Source organism: Ochlerotatus camptorhynchus, unplaced genomic scaffold (assembly GCF_037179485.1).
Source record: "Ochlerotatus camptorhynchus isolate MF236.1 unplaced genomic scaffold, CSIRO-AGI_Acam_v1.1 ptg000304l, whole genome shotgun sequence".
Classification (NCBI taxonomy): Eukaryota; Metazoa; Arthropoda; class Insecta; order Diptera; family Culicidae; genus Ochlerotatus; species Ochlerotatus camptorhynchus.
This window is the reverse complement of record NW_027040792.1, coordinates 3,013,532-3,039,100: the sequence shown is the minus strand read 5'-3', so window position 1 is coordinate 3,039,100 and position 25,569 is coordinate 3,013,532. Positions and strand designations below refer to the sequence as shown.

At 37.0% G+C, this 25,569-nt stretch overlaps 1 protein-coding gene across 1 annotated transcript in view; it reads right to left on the bottom strand.

Moving 5' to 3' along the window:
• Window positions 1–215: 215 nt before the first annotated feature.
• The window catches only part of LOC135707157 (uncharacterized), a 443,094-nt gene continuing 417,740 nt past the window's right edge, over window positions 216–25,569 (bottom strand). Inside the window, exons 6-8 of the mRNA XM_065228898.1 lie at window positions 17,003–17,085; window positions 1,907–2,028; window positions 216–1,833 (exon numbers count right to left, since the gene is read on the bottom strand). Of these exons, the coding sequence (XP_065084970.1) occupies window positions 1,579–1,833; window positions 1,907–2,028; window positions 17,003–17,085 (460 nt within the window). The 3' untranslated portion in view covers window positions 216–1,578. The remainder of the gene's footprint in view (window positions 1,834–1,906; window positions 2,029–17,002; window positions 17,086–25,569) is intronic.

Sequence of the window (25,569 nt, the reverse complement as noted above, 5' to 3'; positions counted from 1 at the left end):
TGATTTCAATACTTGTTTGTAGGTAGCACACAAAGCATGCTGCTTCAGTTTTTAAACTATGTCGACACTTTTAAACATTAGATTTTTTGTTTGTTTAAATATTCATGTTTCAACTAACAATCACGTGGTTCTGTTTTATTACGAGTTTACTAAAATGTTTTTTTTTATTATTTCCAGCGCCTACTGCGCTGCCACAGTAATTTTTCTCCATTCCCGCTCTTGATGGGTTAGCTGCAGTCTGCTTTACCGACAATATCTGACGCGTGTGTGTTCATATTCTTGTTCTTCTGACAAACAGGAGGTGGATCTATGAATTATAATGAATGTATGACTCTGTTTACAATGGTTTCTTGTATCTAAAACAAATAGCATAGACAGTTCAAAGTATAAATTGCAAAAATGTATAATCATACCGCTTTCCGTTCGACTATGTGATTCTCATTCAAATATAAAGCCATGTGTGATCTAAACAGGAGGAGGGGGCTAAAGAAGGAAAGTGCTCACCTCGCAACTTTCACTGATCAAAACTCAAACTTTTCTTATTCGTTTGAAAAGGTGTTTTTGGGAAAACATCCAGCTCGAGTGAGCAACCGGAAAGACAGGCATTCCACCTGTTGAGGGCAAATAGTTGCCCCTTACATCACAATGACGGTAATTTAGATCATCTGTAAAAACAAATCACACTAATGAGACCACAAACTGTTCAGATTTGCACCATATCATGTAGCACTTTGAATTGAGTTCCCCATTCTCGCATGTGTTTTACAGAATATCAATCCTTCCCATTCTAATGCCGAACCTAACATTGCTTAACGCATCACTAATCATAATAGATTACCATTGTTTTGTTTTATCTGCTTGCTTGCATGTTACGAATATATAAATAATTATAAAGAAACTGAGTCTGTTAATTTAAAATCCTATATATAAAACATTGTTCAGTGGGATGTACCATTTCAACCGGGTAGTTCTCCGGAGGGAAAATATCCCGGCAAATGGTGCAGCCCACCATCGAAGCATTATTTGTCCTAAATTACAGTAAATTGTTACATAGGTTTACAGTTACACAGAGATACATAATCGTTATTGTTTTCCTCTCCACGTTTTCCATTCTCGCATCATTCGTTCCCCTGTCATACACAACGTTTCTGCTTGTGTAAACAATAATTTAGATACTCTCACTGTAAAGTAAATAATTATAAAACTTTTGCTTTCTACTTCCCGTCCATCACTGATCGGCGAATGTGAAGAACTAAACTAATTCAACTTATAAGTGGGATAAAAACACTTACTTAAAAAGAAAATCAAAACAATTTCGACAACGAAAAATTATGGAAAAGCAAATTCCTTCGATCCACTCTTTCTCACGCACACATACACATACACGCACACTTACGCAGTGTTTCAATCGAATAACAAAAACTATCATGAGACGCACACGCACACACACGCATACGTACGTACGTACACAACTGCTCTCTACTACTTACAACAAACCATGCAGTAGTAGTAGTAGTAGTAGTTTCCAATCCTATATATATATAGATGTATATATATAGATGTGTGTATAGAATAATATTACTGTATAACGCAGCAGGCGCACTTTTTCTTCTTCTTCTCGTCGATGACCACGTGCGATGCGGACTGGGGGCCCGGTATCACCTGGTTGCTGACTGGCGTCGTGGTCATCGCCGCCGTCTGCGAGGGTGCTAGGCTGGTGGCCTGCGCCGCCGTGGACCCGTTTTTCTGTGGCGTGGTGGCCGCATCGGGACCACCGGCTCCGCCCTTCTGAGGAGATTTCGTTCCATTTGGCTGGCTCTGGAGTTGCGCCGACTGAGGATTGGAAAATGGTGTTGATTAGAATGTTTCTCGGACATATCACCAGAGGGTTATAGAAGGAACCTACATCGAGCTTTGTCGCAACGCCATCCACGACCGTACTGCCACCGTTTTCCGCCGGGTGGCTGTCCTTTGGTGTGCTACCGTTTAGCAGACTCTGGTCGCCGGTTGGTGTGATCGGTTTGCCACCTGGAAGCAGAGGAGATGAAGGGAAATATTTACTATCTGAACCAATTCAAGACTACCACCGCCGCAAAGTCTTCAACTTTCAAATGACCTTCGATAGCACAGATAGCACCAAAATGTATGTATTCAAATTTCAAGTAACTATCATGAACTCAAATTCGAATTGCCTTGGCTTACCGAAAGACATCATACCTAACATAAATAAAGCATGGTGCCTCCGTTCGCTTTCAACTGTTATCGATGGAAGACGGCAACTGCAGTTGCAAACTGAGGATCACGCTATCGACAGTTTATTTACTTGAAACTAGCTATTGTTTCGGTGCGTATTGTTCATTGCTAGCTGCTCGGTCGCTATTGTCGATGCCATTGGAAGCAAAAATAATGTGTGAAATAATGAATACAATCAAAATCAGCAACACCAGTGCGAAACCCACCATGGACGAAATCGCCAATTTCGTGAATGCACTGGATGCGAATCCACTGCAGATGGAAGCAACTTTCCAGAATGCGGGAGAGAAAGAACTTTATATAAAGTTAAAGTCGGAAGAACTGATACTGTATGCATTTATGTTTAACTCGGAATATTTGAGGTAAAGGTAGTGGAGGTGCGCAGTGCCGGATTTAGGATCCGGGGAGCCGGGGCTGCTATTTCGGGGCCCACCTTATTATCTGCTTTCGATGTTTGAATTTCAAATGCGCGATCGTATTTTCCCTCCTACCACCTTGATATGAAATAAAATGAAAATTAGAATTAAACAGAAGAAAATCACTGTGATCTGCTGTGATCCGGGGGCAACTCGTTCACCTGGGTAACATTGGGTGGAAAGCTCGATAGCATTTTATTATGATACTCTAACGGTAGCTTTGACGCGTTTTTTTTTATAAAAACTTCAAGGGACAGCCCTATGGGGTTGTACGCAATGGTGACGTAGGACTACGTGGACTTTTATAATAAATCTTATTTGTTAACTGCAGCAGGAGCTTGTGTTTTGTGTAGGAATAGGAAATTGAGCGGGATTCTCTCTGTTTATACTCTTTAGTATGTCGCACTTGACATAGATGGCCCACGACTCACGAAGAGCTACTAATTCCGATCAATAGCTGTGCGGCTTCTTCCTCCTTCTATGGATGGTCATGGGGGCTGCAGCTCGCTGCTTGGGGAGAGCCTTTCGTTGCGTACTGGATAACAGCACCACTCACCACTCGGTGATTGAATAAACACCGTTTGGTGAGACTGGAAGGAATTCAACTTTGAAATCTGTGTTAGGGAAATCGCTTTTCGCAGGCAATCGGTGATAATTTTAATTATCATGGCAACAGTTGCACATTCGTGCAATTTTCAAAAGTGGCATTTTGATAAATGATAAAGTCTCAACTTCACCATATACGTAGGAATATTTCTGATCGATTGATGATAAAATGATTGAAATTGGTCCAGAGGCAGCTGAGTAATTAACGTTCAAAATCTTTCATAATTTTGTTACATGTTACATTTTCGGTTTTCACAAGGTTTTCGCTGGCGCTGATTTCATCTGTTTTCCGCATATTTTTTAACTGTACCAAATCAAAAAAATATTAGTTTTACGCGTATGGATAAGTGTAAATTAAGATCTATCACGTTTTAAGAAGTTTGTTTAGTGATATTGTAGTAAACGTGAAAAATCTGGGACAAGAATTTGTTTCGAGTAGCTGTGTGGCTGTGTTGCATAGTGGTGTAGTATGCGTCGGCGAGCTACCAGTTACACCAAATCAACGATCAGATGCTTTGTTTAGCGTCGTTTTGAAAAAGTAATCGAAAGTTAATGATCTTCTGTGGAAATTACCAGTGACATAAAAAATGCCTACATTTAGGCGTAACTACATTATCTGCTAAAAATATAATTTGTACAAGGATTTAGGGAGCCAAAAATTTAATAAAAAATATCTCATAGAAAGCCATTTGAGGGGTTTATCAATTTCAGCCTATATATTTTTAAATTTGAGATTTCAAAAATGTCCAAAAGCTAAACAAAACACTCAATATAATAAGTAATCAAGGGGAGCGAAAACAACATCATAGCCTATTGACTTTAATACTTTAAGTCTGTCAATTTTCTTTGGAGATCGAAGTAGGTCGCGCTGAAGAAGTGACGTGTTTGAATTTTGCTGCTGTATTTAACAAATGGTGAAGTTTCTTGCGAACATGTGTTTTTGCGTATTGGAATATTTGAATCAACATCTGGAGGTTCATCGACAATGCTGCAATGATGGTGCGTTTATTCCGATGCACTTCTTCCCGAGGCCAGAGCAAGGGGAAACTGATTTTGTTATTATCAGGATCAAGGAGATGGATCTCCATTTGGGAGAAAAATTGATCTTAAGAATCACGAAGAGGCGGGCTAATTACAGATCATTCGGGTGAGATCCTTCCTTTTTATTTCATTTGTTTGCAATATAATTCTATTAGTATTCATAAAAACTTTACCAAATTATGTCCCAGGGTTTAAATTCAGGAGCTCGGCTAGCTTGGTGGCCGCCGTTTTTGCTTACTGACTAGAAGATCGTGGGTTTACTCCCAAGCTCCTCCAAAATAAAACAATTCCTAAAATCGCATCGCCTGCTTGAGCGATTCTTGACCCAACTCCGTAGCATATATGGGGGCGTCGGTGTGTCGCTGGCCTCTCGTTAAGTAGATGGTACACCAACAATATCCTTGCGTTTCCCGTAAAAGATGGGGCTAGCCGGCAATGACTATTGTCATGCTTTTCCTGTTCTCTGAATGGAAAGCTATTTACTCCCAAATAGTTTTCCTTAAGAAATTGGAATAAGAACGTTAAAGTAGATACATGACAGTTGCCAGTATGCAATCTACGAATTACTCCGTTGCAAACGCAACGCAACGAATTTTTTAGCTTTTAAAACTATTCTGAGACTTAAACTTATTCGAATTTCTGGACATAAAAAAACTAATAGGGTTACGGGATCTGGAGGAAGACATTCCGCGCAACTACCATAAATCGGACTAGTTCATGTTGATCTTCGTTAAGCTTCGTTTACAATTTGGACTTCTACATCAACACATGTCAGGCAGCCTTCAGGTTCAATTGGCTAAACTTGGTGAGTTCGTTCGATTTTGCAAATTTTAATCTTTTCAAACCAGTAACGTTGGGAGATTACCTTTTTGTGGTACGTTACTGGTATAAGATCAATCAGGATCCTCCTGATATAAGTTGGCCATGAAGACGATGAAATAATTTTTTGTCTTTTTTATGTCGTGTTCTGTCTACGCTTTCGACCACCAAGCTTTTTATTTATAACATTGTAGAACGGCGCACACACTTGCTACGATTCTCTCCAAATCCCGTTCAGCAGAAAAAGCATGCGAAATCAAATTATGAGCGCTTCTTATTCGTTTTTAGCCTATCCATGTTCCGGAGCATGGAGAGAGTAGTGGAGAAAGCACATAGGAAATGGAACTAACATTTAATGTAACTAATGTTTGGTTTACGTGTATATTTCTTTATAACACGCTTAGGTGAAACGTAACAAAATTGGAGGAAATAGCCAAGGATATATTTAAATCACGTTCTATAAAAATCCCTGCAGGTTCCTGTTGAGCTACCTGCATTAAAATATACTACTAGGTCTACATCAATTGCTGTCAAAGAATTGATTGTCACTGTTTGCTATATTTAGGTATTGACATTTTCATACAAACTAATTTTGCAACATTATTGTAAATTTTTCACGTAGGACAACGTCTTTGTGAAATACCCAACAAACAATCGCATATTGAAGAAACGACTTCTTGACGATTTTATTCAACTGCATGCTTAATACTACTTGTACAGTTTTTAATAATAACTTCTGTTCAGGCTTTGTTCACACAAATCTGGAGAATTTATTCAACCACAACATGGTGTTGGTTAAGGTATGTCGAGAAGCTTTTATTCAACACAGCAAAAACATAATTTTAATATTACATCCAAGAGGATGCACTTCAATCATGTCGAAAATATCATTGTAATTTTTATAGCCACAAAAATAAACAAATGCAGTAAAAGCAGCGTAATGTCCGTTCATGCACTGTATTAATGATAATTTTGTGCTTTTTGGCAAGTAATATTACACCATATTTTCGACACGATTGAAGTGCATCCACTTTGATGTGATATTAAAATTATTTGTTTGCTGTGAACATCCATTAGTTGTAACAGAGCTTATTCGATCAAATGTTTTATTATTCAGCGTTTATTGGACATCTTTGCTTTCTTAAACAGCGATAATGTATACGTTTGATTATCATGTGAAGTAACGTTTAAATTGGACACTACTATTATACATTTATTAAACGATTATTAAACTGCAGGAAAATAAAGACGCATCTATCGATCTCAATGAGCTTTTTTCAGCACATAATTCGACATCCTGTTTTATTCAGCATTGTACACTGTTATACAGCATTTATTCAATATGTATGCTTATTTGTGACTTTGAATTGTTTGTTGGGTATACTGGGGTGCAAATAAAAAAAACTTGTGTGACGAAATAGTGTCAGGTTTTAAATGCTTATAAATTGGCCATTTTTGAATGGATTTCAATTTTTATTGCACAATTTTATTCATATTTGATGTAAGATTAGTTTTGGTATAAATATTATAGAAGTTTTTCATTAGATAGCTATTGAAGATTTATCAAAACTTTTTGGCCGTAATCAACCAATCACTTGCTTGCCTGCTATGACTATTTAGAGAACAGAGAGAGATACGAGGTTATAAAAGAGCAAACCTGTCAGTTTTGAGTCAGTTCGTCTGTGGATGCCACGATTGTCATATTTCATCGTTAGACGCTGCATACGGTCAATGCGACTAACTCAAAATTGAGTAGAATTTCACTTCACTTCAAAATCTTGAATATAAGGAAAATTGTACGTCTTTTAGGTCGACGAGTATACTCATAGTTTGAATAAAATTGTTCTAGATTTTCATCATATTCGAGCACACGGTCGATGAAAGTAACTCAGAATTGAGTTGAATTCGACTCAGTACAACTGTTCGTATAGTTTAGAGGAGAAATGTGTTTCTGTGTTAGATTTTGTTGTTGACTACCGAGTATAACGGGGACATACAAATAAGCACAAGTTCTTTTCTTCTCTATTTTTCCTCTAAAGCACTTCAGCTTGAATGAATTATTCTTCACCAGTAATACCTCACTTTATTAACTAGAACTAGTCCTTATGACACTAATTTATTACTAGAATACTATTATTTTGCATTTACTTTCTTCAAGTCTTCATCTTTGTTTTGGTTCACTGGTTCGCTAAAAATCGATGACAGTTCCTTTTTTATGGAGCGTTCCTCCAATTTTCGACACTTTTTTACCGGGCGCCATCATCGACGAACTGGATAGTTGATGCCTTTGCCTTACAAGTGGCGCGCATATCCCCTTTTTGTGAGATGCACGAACAATTACAAAAACGTAAGGTTACTTAGTGGATGAGTAAAATTTTCCTCAAAAATCGGCTCGAGTATTAGGAAAATCGATGCATATTTTACTGGGTGAATTCTTACTCGTCAACCGAGTATCCACTAGCCCCTTTTTGCAATTTTGAGTCTAATGCGACTGAACTCGGAATTACTTTCATAGGCCATGCTGATTCTTGAGGAAAATCAAGGAAAAATTTACTCACTGAGAAAGTAAACCCACTTTCTCCGATTTTGGGTGATATGTTGCGCTCTTCATCAAAGTTGTTCAGGCAGATGGATAAGGCCTATTGGATGGTAATAGGCTCAGATCAGAATTCGCCCTACAAGTGACACTGATATGTAATTTGTTTTAAAATTATTTCCTTAACTTGACATCTTGACTAGATGAAAGGTTTCTCAGTTCAAAGTTTTACTCAACACTTGTGCCATTTGATTCTAATGGCATGTTTAAGTCGACAGCTCGACTAGATAGAAAATTGCCGTCTTCAGCAAAGTTTAGCAAGTGTCTACGGTCCACACAAATTTCCAAAAACATGTTTGGTCGATTGTGTACACAGTGGTAGGGTGTCATCATGCTCTACATAGTTTATGAACAGCCCCTAACCAGCAAACGTCAAAAGATGACCATTTCTAAGCTGAGTAACTTTGTCCAAGACTAGAAATCTGTAGGACGCATATACCTCACGGTGCTAGAGGTTTTGACCCCACTGTGCGACGTCGTTAGGGAGCTACCGAAATGGTATTTTTTAGGAATATGTCATGAAAATTGTAAGGATCCTTCCTGCAAAATAAATTAACCCTACGGCAAACTTGACTACATGATTACAAAACTGAAACTACGTCTAATGATCACTTACGGCTGATTTTTTTTACTTATGGTCAATCAATTATTATTGAATTGGATATTAACCAAAAGGAATAATATTTTTATTATAGCTCAAAAAATATTTTTTTTTTCAGAATTTCAAGCTAGATGAAATTTTTACGGAAATATTAAGAAGAGTTTCAAAATAATACCATGATAATTCCATTTTTTTAAGGGCATTTTGAGATGAATTTCCCGAAAATTCTGAGGAAAATTCCAATCGAATTCTGAGCTGAAATCCAAGGCAATTAAAGGAAAATGCATTTCTAAACTCTAAATGGCATACCGAGAGATTTCTCAGAAAATATTAAGGGGGCGGGGGAGGGGGGTTAAAGAATTCCAAGATAATTCCAAGAGATCCTCGTAAAAGCATTTTCAGGAGAATTTTCAGGAAAATCCCAGAGAATTCTGAAGTGAAATCCAAGCGAATTATGGGAGAATCATTTCTAAACTCTAAACAACGTACCGCGATATTTCTCAGAAAATACTAAAGAGGGTTTCCAAGGAATACCAAGATGATTCTAAGAGACCCTCTTAAGGGTATTTCGAGAAGAATTTCCTGAAAATTCTATTCCCATTGAATTCAGAGGGGAAATCCAAGGAAATTCTAATGATTTCTAAGATTTCTCAGGAAATACTAATGAGGGTTTCAAAAATAAAGCCAAGAAAATTCCAAGAGATCCTCTTAACGGTAAATTGAAGAAATGTGGTAAGACAATCAAAACACCATGTAATTTAGATAAGTGGTGGAAAAAGATGGAAGATAAGGTTGCCGGTACTACTGAGCTCAAGACATGATGAGAGGTATTCAGCGAAAAGTTTGAAAATTCATTCGAAAGGCTCACGAATAATTTTTCTTGTGTTTTTCACTTACAGCTAAATAAATAAACCTACAAAATGAGACCCTTAGCGTTTTGGTATGTTTTTTCTTGAAATGACTCAAATGTTTTTTGAGAAATGACCCAGTCGCACAACTAAATTCTAAATGGAACAGAATTTATTAAGAATGCGACGATAAATTAAGAGTGAATTTCAAGAGTTTTCTGGAAGGAATTGCTGTTCTGCACAAAATTCCGAGACAGTTATGGAAAAAATCTAGGGAATACCGGACAGAATCATAGGATCATTGAGTAATTCTGAGGATTTTTGGAATGATCCTAAAGAAATCGTTAGCAAAACGATAAAGTTGTTCTCAGAATTTAAAGTTATGAATTTTTGAAAAAAATCGTTTTTGAAAAAAAATGATTTTTTGGACTTCTCATGGAAATGGTCACCCTAATGAAAAAAAAAAAAAATACGGATCTAATATTTTGCCAATTTTTACGAAATTCTGAGAACCACTAACATCGTTTTTTTTTTTTTTTTTTTTTTTGTTCCAAATTCAAAATAAATTACATTTCATTTTAATCTAGGTGCTCCAGTTACTACAGTAACTTACCAGCCTTAATTGTTATGATATATATCTAATTGTTTTTACATTGTTCCTGCCTTAGCAATTCAGTATTTTAAACAGGTTCTGCATGTCAGTATAACAATTGAAATCTTAAAACTAAAAACTAAAACTAAATCTTATCTAAGTATTAAAGGGAATTAATCGTTGCAATTGAGGATTGCAACGATTTTTGCCGGAAATTATTAATTATTTTGTTGGACATTACTTCTAAAGTCTCAACATTCGAAATTCTATGTACTTCGGTAGTACTGTACCAGGGAGGCAACTTCAAAATCATCTTCAGAATTTTGTTCTGAATCCTTTGAAGTGCTTTTTTCCTGGTAGTGCAACAACTAGACCATATTGGCACAGCGTAAAGCATGGCCGGTCTAAAAACTTGTTTAAATATTAGAAGTTTATTCGTCAGGCAAAGTTTGGATTTCCTGTTTATAAGAGGATACAAACATTTTATATATTTGTTACATTTGGCTTGAATGCCCTCAATGTGATCTTTAAAAGTTAATTTTTGGTCAAGAACTAATCCAAGATATTTCACTTGGTTTGACCAGGAAATTGGAACTCCGTTCATAGTGACTATGTGACTACTACTAGGTTTCAAAAACGAAGCTCTAGGCTTATGTGGAAATATTATAAGTTGAGTTTTGGAAGCGTTGGGAGAAATCTTCCATTTTTGTAAATAAGAAGAGAAAATATCTAAACTTTTCTGAAGTCTGCTGCAAATAACACGAAGACTTCTTCCTTTAGCAGAAATGCCTGTGTCATCAGCGAACAAAGATTTGTGGCAACCCTGAGGCAAATCAGGGAGGTCCGAAGTGAAAATGTTATACAATATAGGCCCAAGAATGCTACCCTGAGGAACTCCTGCTCTAACAGGTAGTCGATTAGATTTGGAATTTTGATAATTTACCTGCAGAGTTCTGTCAGTTAAATAATTTTGAACTAATTTCATAATGTAAAGTGGAAAATTAAACTTTTTCAATTTAGCAATCAAACCTTCATGCCAAACACTGTCGAATGCTTTTTCTATGTCTAGAAGAGCAACTCCAGTTGAGTGGCCTTCAGATTTGTTTGAACGAATTAAATTGGTAACTCTTAAGAGTTGATGAGTAGTTGAATGCCCATGGCGAAATCCAAACTGCTCATCTGCAAAAATTGAGTTCGTATTGATGTGAAGCATCATTCTATTCAAAATTATTTTTTCAAAAAGTTTACTTATTGAAGAAAGCAAACTTATTGGACGGTAGCTAGAAGCTTCAGCTGGATTTTTATCCGGCTTCAAAATTGGAACAACTTTTGCATTTTTCCATTTATCAGGAAAGTATGCCAAATGGAAACATCTGTTAAATAATTTTACCAAGAAAGACAAGGTACTCTCTGGGAGTTTTTTGATGAGGATATAGAAAATTCCATCATCACCTGGAGCTTTCATATTTTGAAATTTTTTAGTTATAGACCTTACTTCGTCCAAATCAGTCCCCCAGGAATCATCAAAAATATTTTCCCGAGAGAAAATATTCAGAAAATCCCGAGCAACCTGATTCTCAATAGGACTAGTAAGACCCAAACTGAAATTATGGGAACTCTCGAATTGCTTAGCAAGTTTCTGAGCTTTTTCCAAATTTGTGATCAAAATTTTACCACCTTCTTTAAGCGCTGGAATAGGCTTTTGAGGTTTTTTCAAAATTTTTGTGAGTTTCCAAAAGGGTTTGGAACTCGGGTCTAATTTAGAAATATTATTTTCAAAAGTTTTGTTCCTCATGGCAGAGAATCGCTTTTTAATTTGTTTTTGCAAATCCCGCCAGATAACTTTCATGGCAGGATCGCGTGTTCTTTGAAATTGTCTCCTACGGACATTTTTAAGACGGATCAAGAGCTGAAGATCATCGTCTATTATAATTGAATCGAATTTAACCTCGCATTTTGGTACTGAGGCAGCTCTTGCTTCAACTATAGAAGTAGTCAGAGATTCAAGAGCATAATTAATTTCATCTTTGGTTTGCAAAGGAATGTTTGGATCGAAGTTATATTCCATAAATGTTCGATATTGCTCCCAATCAGCCCTATGGTAATTGAAAGTAAAGCTGTTGGGATTAGAAATTATTTCTTGGGATATTTCAAAAGTTACTGGAAGGTGATCAGAACCGAAGTCAGCATGGGTAACCAATTGGCTACAAAGATGACATGAATCAGTTAAGACCAAATCAATAGTTGAGGGATTTCTTGCAGAAGAAAAGCATGTTGGGCTGTTTGGATACTGAATAGTGTAATAACCTGCAGAACACTCATCAAACAGAATATTACCATTGGAATTGCTTTGAGCATTATTCCATGAGCGGTGTTTTGCATTAAAATCACCAATAATGAAGAATTTAGACCTATGACGGGTAAGTTTCTGAAGGTCACCCTTGAGAAAAATCTTTTGCTGGCCTACGCATTGGAATGGCAAATAGGCAGCTATAAACGTAAGTTGTCCAAATTTTGTTTCAACAGAAACTCCCAAAGTTTCAAAAACTTTGGTTTCAAATGAAGAAAGTATTTTGTGTTTGATTCGTCTATGAATAATGATGGCAACGCCACCACAGGGTCCATCAAGACGATCATTTCTATAAATCAAGTAATTTGCGTCCTTCTTAATCTTATGGTCAGGTTTAAGGAACGTTTCAGTTATAACGGCAATATGCACGTTATGAACTCTCAAAAAGTTAAATAGCTCGTCTTCATTATCTTTAAGAGATCGAGCATTCCAATTTAAAATGTTTAATGCTTTAAAATCCATTACTGAATTTTAAAGTCATGACAATATTATTAGCAAATTTTACTCCAGTTTGAATAGCATCAAACATGGAGTTAGATTTAAGCATATCAGAAATCATGTCAATTAATGAATTCTGTAAAAATTCCATTTTAGGAGCAGTAATGCTTCCTAAGTCAAAATTGTCAAAATTCCCGTTAGAACGTTGGTTAGTATTTTGATTTCTACCCGCTGCAATAGCAGCATAGGTAGCTCCATTAACTCGCTGAACATTGTTAGCAGCGAGGGGAGTAGGTACAGATGAAACATTTGAAGCAGGGGTGATATTTGTACCTACGGGTACGAATGTAGAATTTGTTCCTCGCTGACCGTTGTTAACAGCAGAGGAATTTGTACCTGGTCGGAAACGTGGAGCGTTTCCTACCTGTCGGTTAGAACGAGATTGTAGGATCGCTTTGCGAGTCTTACATTCCCAAAAATTGGATTTGTGGTTTTCACCACAATTTGAACATTTAAATTTCTTAGGATCTTCCTTCACAGAACAGTCGTCCTTTGCGTGAGAGGAATCACCACAATTCATGCATTTAGCTGGCATGTAGCAATTTTTAGTTCCGTGACCCCATCCCTGGCACTTACGGCACTGAGTGAGGTTTTGGAAATTTCCTCCAGTCTTCCTGAAGTGTTCCCACTTCACTCGGACATGGAGCATAAGGCTAGCTTTTTCTAAGGCCTTAAGGTTGTTTAGTTCACTAGACTTGAAGTGAACTAAATAAAAATCATTAGAAATCCCGTTGCGCGAATCGCCAGGACGGGATTTCATTTTCATTTTGATTACTTGTAGTGGCACAACTCCAAGTAATTTTGCCAGTTCATCTTTGATCTGATCCAGGGATTCACCACTGGGCAGTCCTTTCATGACAACCTTGAACACACGTTCAGTTTTGGTGTCGTAAGTAAAAAATTTGTGCTTCTTCTCAGTAAGATACTTGAGAAGACATTTAAATCCGTCCAAGGTTTCAGCCAATACACGGCATTCACCCCGACGTCCAATTTGTAGTGAAAACTTAACTTTCACGAAATTCAAAAGTTCCATGCGAAGAGCATGGAAATCGGAAGTGGTTATCACGATAGGGGGAATCTTTTCCTTCTTGGCATTAAGCCGGGAAAGTTTACTAGAATTTTTCTTGGATGATGGATCATTCTCATCATCCGTGAGCAAATCAAATTGATTACTCAAATTAATTTCATCAGAAGGGGGGTCCAGAGTTTGCCCCTTTCTTTTGCGTTTAGGCGCCATGGCGGCAGTAAATTTTTATCCAAATCGACTTCCAAGCAGATTACTATAAGAATCTGAAGGATCGAAGAGGAATTTTCCAAATCGATATCCAAGAAGGATTACCTCGGGTAGGGTCCAAACAAGGATCGAAGAGGAATAAGAGTTGAACAAGGTAGAAAATTTTTACAGCTTGAGCACTGAAAAGTGCTGTTTAAATTTGTTGTAGCTTTAGGTAGTAGTAACACTTCCTTAAGCAAAAAGCAAATAGATCCGCACGGCAAGAGAGCACGATGCGGACTACCACTAACATCGTTTTACTATGGAATGGCTGTGTATGCAAATTTGTCAACGATTTCTTTTTATGATTTTGAGACTTCGATTGAGAACAAATATCAAGAAAGGTCTTAGAAAACCAGGCCGGTCCAACCTTTCTAAACTTGCTTTTTTTAATTGGCTGTATCTATCTCAAACTTTGAGAAATCCTTTTATCTATTAAAATCGATTGTATACTACCGGAATTTTACATTGTGCACTAAAAGTTACATGTTTTTTTTTAAGAAAATATCGTGAAAAATACTAAAACTAGCTTGTCCCATCAAGAGCTCAGATTTGTCATTGACAGACTTTTGCGCAATATTGACAAAATTGTTTTTCACATTGTCACTGACATACTTGATCATCAAAAAAACCTTCGACAAAATCTCATTCATTTTTTGTCAATGACAAAGATTGACCTGGTAACAAAAAGTGTAATTCCGTGCATTCTGTGTTACATTATTGTTATCCAAGCAGTTCAGGACGTACGTTCACTTTAACGGCTTTAATTTTTTAATTTTAATTTCGTTACAAATTTGGTTAATTTACACATGTTCGTCACTGACAATTGACATGGTTTGCCTTGACGATGACTGTTAGCTCAAATAAATGACCAAATCAGAATTGTGAATATCACCGTGTATTGTCGAGATTTTGCAGCACTGGTCCCATCCATGAGAGCATGTGGAGAAATACATTTTCAACAGCGTTTTTATCGATTGGCTGTTTTTGCCAGATGGGCCTGACATGCCTTTATGGACTGTATAGTTCCCAGGCAATCAGAAGTCGTATACCAGCGTACAAATAGAATCGTAAATTCCTACTGATAAAGCCAACATCGCTTACAAGAATGTGATGCGTGGTATAAAGTTTAAGTTAAGTCGCAAAGAATGCAAACTTTTTGAAACTGGTTTGTTATTACAGATTACCATAGATCGTAAATTATGTCTAATCAAATCGATGAAAATTAAGTGTCAATTAACTCGTACATGGCTTCCCAGATAGCCACAGATAGCATAATAATGTGCACACTAGATCACATTTGAGATTGCTTCAAATCATAATCCCATAAGAAAATTAATGCAAAACTGTGATTCCAACTGATCTTTGAAAGATCGTAAATGGTTACACCTCTATCATGCGTGCAATCAAACTAAGCGACTATTTGTATATTATCAGATATGATTGTCATAAGATGTGTGTGTGGAGGTGCCTAAGATTCTAAAACCGACTCAAGATCCAATCGTTAACATAATCTGAAGCTTTCATCAACATTAAAATCTTTCCAAGTACAGGTAAGCTGTTCGAAGCTCACACTGATATAATCCTACTTATAAGTAATTATATGGTGTAGTGGATTCAGTACCGGTTTCCAGATACGAAGGTAGATGTATCGAGACTTGCTGCAGAAAATGCTTCTTTTCTTTGTTTTATTTTATATGAATGATCGTATTTCTGTTATATTGAAGTCAGCAACATCTGTATTGGATGTATATGGTATCCTTTCTAGTACGTATAGGGTAAACGCTCCCACAGTTGCGGTACGTTAGAAGCGTTAGGTTCCTATAGTTGTATATTGTGTCTCCATGCACAACTATAGGAACCTAACGCTTCTAACGTACCGCAACTATAGGATCATTTCCCCTATAGCAAATCTGGGCATCTTATACAACTTGATTGTACAGATATATATCATAGGTATATCCGGAATTATATGGATCAAAATGTTGACTAGGTTTTTAAGGCTCTAAAATAATCAAAAATAATAAAAATGCCAGACTCTGGGACATTTATAGTTTTTTTTAGATCTCAGACTTAATTTTTGATATATGTACTGTACTATGGAAAAGTTAAACATCCGGGATTGAAGAAATATTCAAGATTAAAAAAAAAAATATCGATTTATTACCATAGGTACAAAAAATAAGGTAAGGTTTCAATCAAATTCCAGGTTTTCCCTGGTTGATTTTGATTCCCGGTTAAGTGGCCACTAGACTGATGCAAATTTTGACTTTTTCGCTCCACAGTGCTTAAATGGTTTCAAATCGAGTCCTGATTAGCCTCCCAAATGTACAACTCATTTGGTTAGAAACAGATTTCGCACAAGCCATTTGAAGTTTAGTTGTAAATTACTATGGGAAATCTCAACTTTTTGTTCAGTGCCTTCTATTTTTTTTTCCATATTGAGCTGCAAAACAGTTCGATAGCCATTCTTATAGAAAATTTTCTCAGCTACAACTTTGCTGAAGATCGTTTCTATGTAAAACGAGACAGGAAAAAGTTATTAATTATTTAAGAGATTGGTGAACTTATGACATGATCAAGCAGCTGCTCTGTAGGCAACACTGCATTTTGCCATGATTTTTGTGTCCTATTCAACGCTTCAGAAACACCAATGTTGCCTGCTGAGCAGTTGATTGAGCATGATCATAAGACATCAGCGCATTGAACCATTGATAACTTTCGATCCTTGCATTTAATCAAAAAGCGGACTTGAGCAAAGTTGTAGCTGGGAAAATTTCCTACAAGTACAATTGAAAGTTTTTGAAGCAGACTGATATGGTGAATTATTAGATAGACATGAACAAAAATCTTGGATTTACCATAGTAATTCCCATACAAACTTCAAATGGTTTGTGCCATCTCAGTTTCTCACCAAATGGGTTCAAATTTTGAGAGGTTAGTCAGGATCCGATTTGGAATCGTTTAAGTATTGTGGAGTGAAAATTTCAAATTTTGCATCACTCTAGTGGCCACCCTGCATTGGTGGATGGATTCAGTTTTTTTTAACATCGAGTCGATATAGAATTACATACCTTCCGACATTTTAGTCAAAATGATTATAACCTACCTTTAATGAGATTGACTATTTCGTCTGCTTCCCGCGACAGGTCTCCACCGGGTCGGAATGGGTTGTCCCAGCCAGATTCGGTGCTGCAAAAAGAGAAGAGAGAAGAAATCATTAGTATCCACCACCATTCACATTCCTATTTCGATTTGATTCGGTTTCATTTGTATATCCCTTTTAATACGGAATGAAATCTCGAAGTAAATATCCACCGGAAATGGTCCTAGCACATGAATAAAGTGAAGAATGTAGCAGCAGCAAAGACGGAAATTAAGTTTGAAAGCATAAATTCAATTTCAGCCCCGAGTCCGAGGCGGATGAGAGAGTAATTGAAGGTACGGAAAGGAAATCAGTATCTGCGAGTGCTGCGAGGATGCAACCGAGACATTTCCACTCGTAGATATTTCCGCTCGCGAAATCGATAGAAGACAGTGGGGGGCATCCTACCTGTTCAACCGAGCCAGTATCGTGGTGTTGTGCACATTCTGAAACTGCTGATGGTGGGCTGCATACTGCGCCTGGTAGGCCGGATTCGGGTAGCCTCCGGCGGTGGCTGCTGCTTGTGCCTGGGCGGCACACTGCTTCATGTACTGCTCCCGGGGTACCTCCACCACGTAGTACAGGGCACCACCATGCGACTGCGAAGGCGTCGTTGCCGTCGAATTTACCATCGCGACTGTTTGTTTTTCTTCTTTCTACTTATCACCTTATGTCACGTTAACCAAAAATTGGTGGTTCGTTACGTATTTTTATTTTCGTAGAGATTCGATTTATTTTTCAACACTCTGCACCTCATTACGTTTTCTGTTCTCGCCGAGTTCGTTTACTCAGAGTCATCATCATTGCTTTTTAGTGCGCTATTTGTTCACGTTCACTAGAATGGCAAACATTTCGTAGACATCTGTGTCAACTTTTTTCCGAGGGACGTGCTCATTGCTCGACTCGTTAAGATTGATTCAAAGGGTGAGTTATCACAACACGTCTCGTCAACTTGGGTTGACCTCCTCATCAGCATTTTCAGAGGGAAACGATATCAATTGTTCTCAAGAGGAAACTACTACGGCAGCTGTGACGATAGCACCATAGCTCTCTAGAGCTAGTTGGTTAACTTTATCGACAAATCTTGATAGAGCAAAAAAAAAAATGTGGGGAAAGGGACTCGTAAAACTGAAATTGACTAGAAACCCCGACCCTAGACGGGGAATCATGCCAATCCAAGCGATAGACGGCATAAGATAGATAGATAGATACCCAAGTAGTCTAGTTAGTAGTTTGATACAGGGATAGCGGCAAAGGAACGAGCAAAAGCGGATCATTGTCTCTTCTACGCTTGCCGACTGGGTGTGGGTGGATAAGACAATGGGAGTATTGTACCTCGTTGGGTATCTTATTTTATTCAGTCTCCGTGAAAAGGGGAAAGGTATAACCAAACAATTTGCTTAATGAAACATCGAAGGCAAATTGATTAGCGCAAATGGAGCTGGGATGGAGTTGTTACGGTACGTTACGTTGTTACGGTGTTTAGAAATTAAATTTTAGTTAAACAGCTTTTGAAATAAGGGTCAAAGTTTCCTATGTACTAAGCATCTCACATCACTAAAGAATGATCTACTAAAATCACAAGCGTTCGATGGATTTTCTAGATAGAGGCTGAATAAAAGTAAATTGGTACCCCCCTCGCGCGCCGCTAGCACGCCTCTAGTGTTCGGAATCGAAAATCTTTGACAGTGGTTTGTTTACAATTCTATAGAGAAAAACTGGTTGAAGGTTGATCAAAGTAGTCGATCGCGTTCAGAAATAACGTCAAATGGTACTCGAAAGAAGAAAAAATATTGTGCACAAACACCTGGAAAATCCGGAGTGGTCTGGTTCCAAGGTGGCTAAAATGCGGAAGATGCCGAAAACAACAGTTTGTCGAGTGCTCAAAACCTACAAGGAAACCCTGAGTGTGGCAAGGAATCAGCGGACCCACGAACAAACTAGAACCATGGATCGTCAGCTGCGCAGCAAGGTGTTGAGGTGCGTTAAAGCCAACCCCGGTCTTTCGATCGGAGATGTGGCCAGAAGGTACAACGCCAACTTTCAAACGGTGCCAGTAAACATCCGAACCGGCTCATGAACAGAATGCCGTAGCCAAAAAGCGTGAAAGGCATACGACCGTGTTTTGACGAAACACAAGCGCTGCACTTTGATCGATTTTAAGCAGCTGCCCGATCAAAAGTTTTACATCGCGACTGGACGTGGGGATGTGCCGGGAAGATTCAAGTTCGCGAAGAAGGCCATGATTTGGCAAACAATTTGCAGTTGTGGCCTGAAAACGGAACCATTCGTCACATCCTCCACGATGACATCCCAAGTTTACATCGAAGAATGCCTTGAAAAATCGTGTATTGCCGTTCATCCGCAAGCATAGGGGAAAAGTCATCTTTTGGTCAGCTGCCACTACTCCAAGGTGGTTCTGGAGTGGTATGCTGCCAACAAGATCGATTTTGTCCCCAAGCTAATGAATCCTCCGAATTGCCCGGAATTTCGACCAATTGAAAAATAGGGGGCAATTTCAAAGCAGTGACTTCGACTTCGGTGACATCCAGACATCCAGCAAATGCGGGTAAAATGGAAGAAATGCGCTGATTCCGTCTCCGTTTCCACTATGCGGGCGCTGATGGACTCCATCAAGAGGAAGGTTCGAGATTTCGTTCGAACTGGAGAAATGTAACCATCTAATGCTGTGACTTTGAAGTTTTAATAATAGTACTGTAAAGCAAACATTAATCAAATTTTTAAACTTATTGGATCACGAATTACAGGTCATTTTGTGCGTACCAATTTACTTTTAGTCAGTCTTTACCCTAAAGCATCGAATACCTGATGTTTTTTTAAATATGACGTTTAATTTTATTGTATTATATATTTTGTCTACTTTACAACTTGATAAATATGTGTAATGTATGAACGATACCATACGGTCATTTACGAGCTATTTTGAGCATTGATAATCAAATTTCAAAACTTTCAGCAAGATTTGTGGAATAAGCGTCTGGATTTAGAGCCTTTACTATGCAGCAAAGAAGACAAAATCATGAGTTTCCAAAAATGAGGAGGAACTGTTTCGTTTCAGGTTATACTGTTTTAATTCTGGACTCACTCTTAAATCCAATATCGAAGTTCATAAAGTTATTCTACCCGTTCAGTCCCTGTTCAAAATAGTAAAAGTATTCAAAGTGTTTCTTGTTGAAGTTCACGATTTTCAGAGTTGGTTGGAAATGCTAGCTAACATGAAGCCTTAGTGTGATAAATTATTAGCTAGAGAAAGGTCTGAACAGGGTAGGTTGATAGTTCCGCTGCCGTATTCTAGTGGAGCTATCAACTTACCCTCTTCAGACCTTTTTCTAGCTAATAAATGATCATACTAAAGCTTCATATTAGATATAATTTCCAACAAACTCTGAAGCAAAAGTATTTGGGAAATATTGGTTTATGAGTTTAAAGGTCATACTTCACCTAATTATTTTTTACGTGTACAGGGTGTCTACTCAATCCAAGGAATCAAATTCCCGGAGTTTTCCAGGTTTTTCCAGGTCGGATGAAAAAAATTCCAGGTGCATACACATTATACACATTATTATTTTATCTATTTATCCATCTGGAATCCCTTTTTATGTACTTATTGATTTATGTTATTTTCGATTCTTCAAACTTGGGCGTTGGTACTTTTAACTCGGCACAGCAAAAAAGTTATTGAATATTACAGCAGAACAGATGCACATAGGTTGTTTAATATTAATTTGTACAATTTATGTTTAGTAAATGCACCAATAGTGGAGGTACGTTAGTACAATGTACTTCTACAGCGGCTTAGGGAGACTCTATAAGCCACCATAGGAACACATTGCACTAAAGTACCTCCACTATTGGTGCATTTATCCTACACATAATTTGCGAAAAGAAATTAGGGTAGAGAACTACTTCGGCTTAATCGCCCATTTTGGGCCTATCGAACAGCAAACTTCAAATAAATCCTTGATTTCAGAGTTAACAAGTCAATTGTGCGTTTGGTACGATACTTTAGTTAATAAGCTACGGAACGAAGTCAATGAGAACGCGTGATATGAAGGTTTGCACACATTATTCCCAAAAACAAAAGAAACGCTCCGACGAAATCAATTTTTATCGTCATCCGATAGGCCGAAGTGAATTCATTGGCGTTTCAATGGCGTTTCAAAGCGTTAGGCCGAGTTTAGAATCCGTAGGCCGAGTTTGGCGTCAAGAAGCAGTGTTAGACTTTTGACAATATGTCAACGGTTGGTTTTTCTTTATCAAATCTTGCGGTACGTACGGAATGGTAAATAAATTTGGAAGCCATCAGTAATAATAACATTCCGTTTGGTGCTTAACTGCGCTAGATTAAGGAAGACTAAGTGCGAGTTGTGCTTAATAGGTCGGAAATGGGGTAATTAACCCTATATCCATGGATGTAATATTGTATTTGGTTTTTGCAATCACATTAGTTATTCATACAGTAGCATGCATTACGTCAATCAATATTACATTCTTTTTTGGTATTTGTGTAGTATTTTTTTAATTCCTGAAACCTGTCTATACTATTTCGCTTAAACGATATATCAAAATTTGATAACAATATGCTTTCAAAAACAAAATATCATTTTGATAATATGTTTGAGTCCAACTCTGTTTGGAAGATCAAGGCAGAATAAATCATGGTTTCACATGTCTACAATCTCTTAAGGTCCGTTTAGACTATCTGATTTTGACCGCCGCCATAATAAAAAATATGCTCAAATTTACTTTCGACACACTTTGTCGAACCCCCCTGTTTGCTGGTGTTCACACTGCTTGCACATGTCGAAAGAACTGTCAATTTAGATTTCAAAACAAAACTGTATCAGGAATCAAAAGTAAATACTTCCATCATGAATTACCGAAAAATTGCTCTAGTTTCGGCAGACGTATTTGCTTTTATTATTTTAAATAAAATGAGAAGGAGAAGGTGAACTTTGTGGAGTAGGAAATGGTTGCTCAGGAGGAACACCGGCAGGGATCTGGCTCATCTTGTCCTTCAAGAGCTGCGATATGAAGATGAAAATGGATTTCAAAACTTCGCCAGGATGTCGATACCAACTTTAGACAAGCTAGTGGGAAAAGTTCTCACTAGATCTACATGATTCCTTGAGTTCTGAAAATTTCTGTTAACAACGCAATTCTGCAAGGTCTTCAAACCTTTTGACGTCCCTGAAGTTTTGTTTCTGTTCTCCGGTAAAATTTCTTTAAAGATCAACAATCTTTGCTGATGATCTGCAAATTTCTCAGTAGTTCTACAGATTTCTTTGAAGTTCTGTGTGTTCTTCAGAAGTTCTGCAAATTTTCCTAAAAATCTACAAAGTTCCTAAATCCCTGAAGATTTAAGATCCTTGAAGATCAACAATTATCTCTGATGTGCACAAAATTTCTTATAATCTACAAACTTCTCGAAAGTTCCGCAATTTTTTCTGCAGATTTTCATGATTCAATGAATATCTGCAAATATCTCTGAATATCTATACAATTTTCTAAAGAATTAAAAGATTATCTAGAAATTTTTGAGCATTCCGGAAGTTTTAGGAAGTATTCTGAAGTTTTTCAAATTTTTATCAAGCTGTGCAAATATATCTAAAGATCAGCGAACATACCTGAAGTTCTGTGAATGTCTTTCAAAATACAAGAACCGCAGTTAAATTCTGAAAATTTATTTAAACATCTGCTAATTTTTGAGTAGATTTACGATCAACCCTCTGAACTTTTCTGAAGTTCCTAAAATTTATTTCAAATTCTGTAATGTTTTCCAAAGTACTGTATTTCTGCTCTAAAGATCTACGAACTGCCCTGAAGTTCAATAAATTTCACAGTAGATCTCCGAACTTTTCTAAAGTTCTTTAAATTTCTTTGTGGTTTCTTGATCTAAAGATCGGCGAACTTTCCCGAAGATCTGTTAGTTTTGCTGAAGTATTGCAAATTTTTCTAAAAACGTACAAACTTTCTGACGTTCTACAGACTTCTCTTAAGGTCTACGGACTTCTCTGAAGTTCTTTAGATCTATCTATTTCCGACTTCCATGGAGTTCTGCAAAATATTGTACTTTTGTACTTCGCTGCGATTTGTTTTTGGAATTGAGGTGCTTTTCTGACATTTAACTAATTTTTCTGAAGATCTCACAATTTGTGTAAAATTTTCTGTTAAATTCCTGCAAATATCTTTAAAGTTCTGTAAAGTTGTCTTAAGCTCCGTAGTTCTATTCCCAAAATCTACAAAAAAAAAAACAAAAAAAAACTTGAGGCTCAATAAATTTCTCAGTAGATCTGCAAACTTCTCTGATGTTTTGTAAATTCCTCTCGGGTTACCCAGCAGATTTGAAAATTTCCTTGAAGATTACCTAAAGTTGTCAAAATTTATCTGAAAATATTTGAGCTTCCTTGAAGTTTTAAATGTCTCTCTCAGAATCTACAAATTTTCCTGAAATCGTGTAAATATTTTTTTATTAAATTGCCGAACTTCCCTGGAGTTCTGCAATTTTTACTGAAGATCCAATAACATTTCTGAGATTCTTGTGATTTTTTCAGAAGTCCTGTATTTTTTTTTCAAAGTTCTGTAGCTTTGTTCTGAAGATCTACGAGCTTTTCTGATGTTGAATAATGTTTCGAGGATCTACAAACTTATGTGAAATACTTTATATTTCACTGTAGATTCTTGGACTTGCCTAAAGTTATGCGAATTTATCTGAAGATTTGCAAAATTTCGCTTATAGTTTTACAAATTGATTTGAAATTATTTTTGCTTGCTTGAAGTTTTGAAAATTTCTGCGAACATTGATCTGAAGATCTCTTGTGATTTTGTTTTTATGAATTTCTATTAATTACTTTTAATTTGTTTGTAATTCTGTTCTCAAGATGTACGAACTACCCTGAAGCTCAACACATTTCTCAGTAGATCTCCGACCCTCTCTGAAGCTCAAAAAAAAAATTCTATGTAGGCTCTCAGACCTGCTGTCTGGCATGCTTATTCTTATACAATACATGACGGTTGCCAGTCTCTCTTCTTCGACTGTTTCCTTTTTACGACGATTTTAATCCTCCACATACAAATCAGCGAAGAGCGAGCGTGACAAGACTCTCTGAATGAACTTGTCTTGTTCGCACACGTTGTCTTAGCTGTCAGATGCTTGTCAAGTTCAGTGTCCTTAAGAAACGTTCCGACAAACTGAACGAAAAACTTCTTTTGAATTACGAATGAAGTGATAATTGGAAAATTCCCTTAATATTCCAGGTTTATCCAGAAAAAGTAAAATTCCCTGTAAATTCCCGGTTTTCCAGGTTTTTCCAGGTAGTAGACACCCTGGTGTATCAATTGCAATTTCACATTGGAGCATTTCCAGGTGGTCAAAATCTGGCACGACTCTTTCCAATCAGCATTGGAGATTATGATTTTTCCACAGATCACGAGACCATTTTGACTCAAGACTTCATTTTTAAAAGGGCGTATTGAATTTAAAAAATCTAACTCCAAAACCGTTTATTGTATTAAAATTGTGTCTGGGAAGAAGTTGTAGAGAATTGATTGGATTTTAAAGGAACAAAAAAATATAAACTGGAAAAAAATTGTTAAAATTTTGAAAAATAAATAAAAATATATTACCTATATATACCTATATAGAATATAGGGGAATTTACGTATTCTCGGCAACCTAAGCAGCGACCTTCTTTCTATAGTCTTTTTCTGTAAGGAACGCACACATATTCAGCATTGGTTTGTTTACAATCTTTTGCTGCCAGCTGCTCTAACAATTTCAGTCGAAAGAATTATCAAAAACTGTTTTGAAACGCTTTTACAAAGCTCCAATCTTCTCTAGTGAGAGCGAGTATTGTCGGCAACCAGTTTTTCTTCGGCAACCGTTCCATTTGAACTGCATGTAAATCTGCGGTTCTATTATCGGCAACTCGAAATCAGCTACAATTTGTAGTGCGTGTGTTGCATTTCAAGAAAACCTTGCTAGATTGCTTTTTCTCAGTGGTAAAAATATAATCAAATTGAAGCTGAAAGCATAAAGAATCGTTTGCATGCATTCAGCGAAGTGTTTTCGTAAGAAAATCCAGTGAAAATAGTTTTTCAATTTGGGTTGCCGAAAATAGTCTGTCATGCCGAAGCCGTCATTTCCCCTACCTATATTCATTCCCACGTACTTTTTTTTATTTTTTTTTTTTTTTTGATTACCTTATGTCATAAGACAATTTATAAAGGTTAATCCAAGATGGAGCAATTTACAATACAAAAGCTCATGGAAGAAAAACATTTCATTAATTTTTCAAATTTGATGAATTTTAATGAATATGTCATAACAAATCAAAATGATCTTAGTGGCCAACATCCTCAACTTTAGAAAATTGGTATTTTCTCGCAAATAAGCACTTTTCATAAGTTTCTCGTGAATCTCCATCTACAGCGGTACAATGTCGAAGATTTGCATAAAATTTTGACACAAAGAAGATTGGACGAACTGCGAGAATCAACGTGTCTCCAAT